The following is a 5567-nucleotide window of genomic DNA, read 5'->3' as shown; positions in this document are numbered from 1 at the left end:
CTGAGTGATAAACCCTCCGTTATATGAACGACCAAAACCACTACAGATTAACCAATGATGTCTTTATTCTAATAATTCAGAAATACAGAAAATCTAACATCTATGCAAACACTACACGCTACTAGAAAAATAAACACGACGTAGATTAAAATGACTAGTTTAAAGAAATCGAAAATAAAGAATAAAACGAGATAGAAAACAAAGAAATAAAACCATAAGAGTCACTTTACTGGCGTCTGAGATTGTCGAAAATATCCCAGATATTAATACATTCACTAATGTCCGTTAGCAGCAGGTTTGATGATAACAGTGCAATTACTCATGTAAAATTAATACATCCAGCATAATATTGGTAAAATGATTAAAAATGTATTAACAATAGCAGCAGAAGTCGTTTAGCAAAACACATTAACGGACAATGTAGCTGTGTGTGTGAAGGGGTGTAGCCAAATGAGGGACTCCCCCCTTTCACCACGGGGTGAGAGGAACAAAGAAAAATGGGGGAGAAACAGTCTGTAATCAAGATGGCTCCGACCGTGTGGCCCTACACGGCTGAAGTTGATAACTCTATAACTATCTCAAAGCGGAAACAAAAGAGGATAGGAAAGCCAAGAAAAGAGAATAAAGAAGTATCACTCGCAGCTTTCACAACTCACTTATTTCAACCAAATGAACAAACTCTTGATCAGCACAGATTAAAAATCAGCATTAATTCAAATCCCTGAATCTACCTGCCTCTCGCCGAGCGCAATCACCTCTATAATGCATCAAAAAGGAAAGGAAATTGCTTTACTGTGAGCTGCCCGGTCCCTGAAGGAGCGGGGAAGTTCCGAGGGAGCACGTGGACTGGCTCCGGCCGTGTGGTCTCCTTCAGCCCTTCAGCCCAGATCCGCTCTCGGGAAAGTCCAGTCAGTTCGATGCTACAGCAGAGGGCTTAATATGCTCACGAGTCGAAGAGGATGGATTTTGCGGAAGTAATCGTCCTTCCGGCCGATCCTCACAAAAAGGGGAAAAACACACAGCTCCCAAGCTTCTTTCTCCGGTGTTAGCGCAGCCACTATGCACGATGGAACACTGCAATCCGTGACTTTTGGCGCAGGAAAAACGAAAGCTACTTCCAGTTAGCTTTCTTCTGTTATTTCACGTGAAATGAGCCTCCCCTTTTGGGCCGTGACCCACGGAAAAGAGAATGAAAAATGTGCTCGGCTGGGTTTTAAACCATGAGTGACGTGCAAGCACTTCCTGTTGGTGTATCGGCTGATTGGTTCGTTTGAGGTGGCCGCCTCCCACAGTGGGCCGATACGTTCTTGTTCTCCGTTTTGGGCGGAATCCTTTGTTATTCTTTGTGGAGAAGAAATGGATGGTTTGAGATGGCTCACCCCACTGATTTAGCTACATGTTGGTAATATATCCCAACACAATCAAGTTAGGCGTCTGACACAAGAAGAAATACGAAAATAACATTGCCTTCTGCAAACAGCTTAATTTAAGTAATTTCTTTGTTCGGTTTGATGATTATTGCTAGCAGCTGAAAAAATTAAACTTTCTTTTTTTTTGTTTTTTAGAAAATGTGAATATTTTATGAATTATAAAATTCAATTCATTTTATTTATGTAGCACCAATTCACAACATACCGTATGTCATGGCCAGGCTCTTTAAAGAGACAGTTTAACAAGATCATCCGGTTAGATTGGTTTATAGTTTTCAATCTAAAAAAACAGCAGAACCAGAAAATCTGTTGTTTTCATCAGAAGCAGAGATACAAAAACCAGCTGTAAAAGGCGGCCCGGTCCAGGAAACACACAGCCAGGCAGACGAGCTCCAAGCCAGCTCTCATGTCAGAGGATGAAGAGAGCACATCCAGCCAGTCACCGTCAGAGAAACAGGACCACACTGAAAAACAGGCAGATCTCCAACATCTATAAACAAAGGTGTTGATGGCAGCAGCACAGCTGATATTTCTCTCCAGGATTTAGTCACACCCAAACAGGAACAGATGAGGCAAAGCTACTCTGAGGAAAAACAGAGAGAGCAGAATGTTAGAGATTGAACTAGCAGATGTGAGTGGGAGAATAGAGATAGAATACAGTAAAAAGCAGAGATACAAAAGGCAACTGTCAACCAGCTCCACAGGCAGCCAGTTCATTGGCATGTATCATGAATAATGTCCTTTAATGCAGCTTAGTTCAATCCATTAGCTAAGAAAGAATAGCCTCTTGCCATAGAATTCGTGCTCCTTTCATTATAGAAACATGTTGATCGATATCTTGTGAACTTTTTCTTTCCAGTGCTCATTGCTAGTTGATTTCTATTGTACCTTTTCTAAATGCTTCGCCTCCACTCAACACTCAGTCAGTTTGCGCGTTTATAGGCCTCTGGGAGTAACAGTAAATGGACTAAAAGTACTTGACGTCACAATTTTAGACTTTAGACTTTAGACAGATTTTATTTGTCATTTTGTTCACACAAGCGTAAAACAAAAAGAAATTTCTTTTGGAAACAGCCCACTGGACAATTTCATCTTTTAAAAGCCTTGGGAAATAGTAAAAATGATGGTAAATTTACAGTTCTAACATTTTTTTTAATATTTATATAAATAATGATAAACAATAATAAATATAATAATAAAATACCATACAGTAACCCATTCTACACAACATTCAGCAGTCTAATGGCAGTGGGGAAGAAACTGTTGTGGAATCTGCTGGACCTGCTTCCAATGCTTCAAAGCCTCTTCCCAGAGGGCAGCAGGGAGAACAGTCCATGGTGGGGGGTGAAGGGTTTCATTTATGATGTCACAGGCTCGGGACACGCAGCGCTGGGATGAAATGTCTTTAACGGAGGGAAGAGGAGCCCTGATGATCTTCTCTGTTTCTGTAGGACGTCAAGTCACCACTGAGGTGTTCAAATTGCAAGAATTGGACTAGAAATCAGTCAAAATGTCCTGAAATAGGTGTATTTGTCATCAGTATAGGCCGTTAGGTAAAATAAAATGCCAATTTAATTGTATTCAGCCCCTTAAATTAAATAATCAAGGATAGCTCAAGTGCTAAATCTTGTTCTGGGCATACCATTTTATTTATCTACTCAAACCAAGTGCAAATATATTCTTATTAAGAATACATTTCTTCTTTTCTTGCAGTACAGAGTGTCTCTTACCTGATAACAAACTCAAGCATCCATACCATTATTTATTATTTGGGTCAATAGCCTTGTTTGTCTAGTAGCACAAGTTGGCGATGGAATCAAAATCCTAACTTCCTTTTGTACCTCAGTCATCCTATAGATAAGCCCTCTCTGTTTTATGCAGACTGTTGAACAGTGGCCCACACTTTATTGGTTTTACATCATGATGATTGCATCAGAAAACATTTCAGAGTTTTTACCCTGCTGGTGGACATAAGTAATCAAATTCTCAGAAATAAAAACTCAGAAAACATCCAGCTAACTTCTCCCGCTTATTCCAGCAGTCTGTGGGCGAGAGGCAGGGTCCACCCTGGCCAGCACGGCAGTCTGTCACAGGGCGACACAGACACACAACCATCCACACAATTTAGAGAAGCCAATTAATGTTTTCATGTTTTCAGACAGTATCTGTAAAAACAAATCATGCACGCACCAGGAGAACGTGCAAACTTATGCAGAAAGTTTCCGGGCCGGTGTTCTCTCAGATCAGCATACCTTATCAGACCAGCATACCGATAAGCCAATACGAATGCACAAGACGTCAGATTTGCGTTCATCTCTTTAGTTTTGTACGAAAAATAGACTTTAAACTACCTTGAAGGACGTGTATCCCTTTAGTTATGTCCAAAAAAACCCAAACAATTTAAGGTCAGATTGCCATATGCTTCAAAAAACACCAAAAACAAAGTAATTAAATGGTTTTTTTGTACATGACTAAAGGGATACAGGCTCATTGAAGTAGTTTAAAGTATATTTTTCATACAAAACTAAAGGGATAAAGATGGATAAACTAAAGGGATGAACAGGTATTGACTATGGGTATGCGGGTCTGACTGGGTATGCTCATCTGACAGAACACCGGGAATCGTATCCTTCTGGCTGCAAGGCCACAGTGCTACACACTGCGACACCATGCAAGCCTGCTTAAAAAACATTGTGTGCAAATAAGACCCAATGACTGTTTCCTTGAGATCAAGCAAACCACGACAGCTGTATGTTCATGAGGTGAAATCATTTTTGCCAATTACTCAGGTTGGAGCTTACGAGGAAGAGGCTGAAGAACCGGAAGGGACCAGTGATGGAGCAGAGGAATCTTTAGACGAGGCACTACAGCAAACAGAGGAAGAAACTCTCCCTGTTGATGAGGAACCAACTGAGCAGGACACCTTCTCAGAAGAATTTGTAGAGGAGGTAGCGGCCACCGATGGTTCAGAGGAACGTGCAGAAGAAGAGGATGTGGCTCCACTGGAGGAAGGTTTTTCAGAAGAGCCTGTTGGAGAGCTGGCTACAGAAGAAGGACACCTAGAAGATGAAGCTGTGGAAGAAGCAGCTCTCCCAGAAGAGCATGTTATAGGAAAAGATGCACCTCCAGAAGAAGAGGTGGTGGAGGTAGAAGAGTTCTTAGAACCAATGGTTGAAGGCGAAGCTGTTGAGCATCAAACCATGGAGGAAGCGCCTGCAGACGAGGAAGAGGAACAAGGCGTTGATGCAGCCGGCATGGAGGCAACAATTCCAGGTAAGAATAATCATACCAGCAAAAAATAAAAAGTTTATCCAATGTTTAGCTTTTGGTTTTTTATCTTTTCCATCTTGTGATTTACACGCTTTCATTCTCACTTAAACAAGGCTAAATTTACCTGCCTGAACTTTAAGGACCACAATCTTCACATTTTCACCCTGATATTTTTCAGACACAGAAACAGTGACGGAAGAGGTAGAGGAGGAGGCAGAAGAAGGTGGGTAACTTTGAGTTTTTACACTTTATAACTGGTCTTTATAGACTCACTTTAACATCTATGTGTTTGTGTTAAACCATGCAGAGACTGGGGAACAATTTAAGAATGAGCCCACAGTGAAAACGTCAATTTATTACTTAAATAAATAATAAATGCTCAGGTTGGCCTCAGATATGAGATATAGTCCCATGAAAGATGTTCCACCCCTGGGACTTTATTGTGGTATCCAGGAGGGAGGAAACACCATGTAAATTCAAACCTTTATGTAAAATCATATATTTACACACAGTTTGCTCCCCTAGCCCACCGTACTTTATCCTGCCACGTTATAAATACTGCCTTTAGTGTTAGTATTTCAATAGGATTTGATGTGACGCAGAAACACACAGCAATGCATAGTGTAAGTGCGGATAAAGGAGAAATGTCACAGCATAAAAAATATAAATTTTGGCAAGAATTGGTATAAATACACATTCAAAGCGTTAAACTCACCCAACCTGGTGCCATTTAAGCAAAGCGATTCGTGTTCTCTGCATTTATAAAAGTAGGTCATACATTCTCACATTTTTACATTAAGTAGAATCATATTACAACTCTTAAAATTAACAAAGTAAAATAAAAATTCTCCTAGGAGGAGAAGATAA

General features: G+C 40.5%; 1 protein-coding gene across 1 annotated transcript in view; it reads left to right on the top strand.

Moving 5' to 3' along the window:
* The window catches only part of LOC107089110 (aspartyl/asparaginyl beta-hydroxylase-like), a 39347-nt gene that overhangs the window by 30052 nt on the left and 3728 nt on the right, over positions 1-5567 (top strand). The window contains exons 8-9 of the mRNA XM_015381676.1: positions 4220-4703; positions 4879-4923. Coding sequence (XP_015237162.1) covers positions 4220-4703; positions 4879-4923 — 529 coding nt within the window. The remainder of the gene's footprint in view (positions 1-4219; positions 4704-4878; positions 4924-5567) is intronic.

The sequence above is a fragment of the Cyprinodon variegatus genome, unplaced genomic scaffold (genome assembly GCF_000732505.1).
Source record: "Cyprinodon variegatus isolate N-32 unplaced genomic scaffold, C_variegatus-1.0 Scaffold239, whole genome shotgun sequence".
NCBI classification, from domain to species: Eukaryota; Metazoa; Chordata; class Actinopteri; order Cyprinodontiformes; family Cyprinodontidae; genus Cyprinodon; species Cyprinodon variegatus.
The sequence above is the reverse complement of the archived record's forward strand: the minus strand, read 5'-3'. Positions and strand labels throughout refer to the sequence as shown.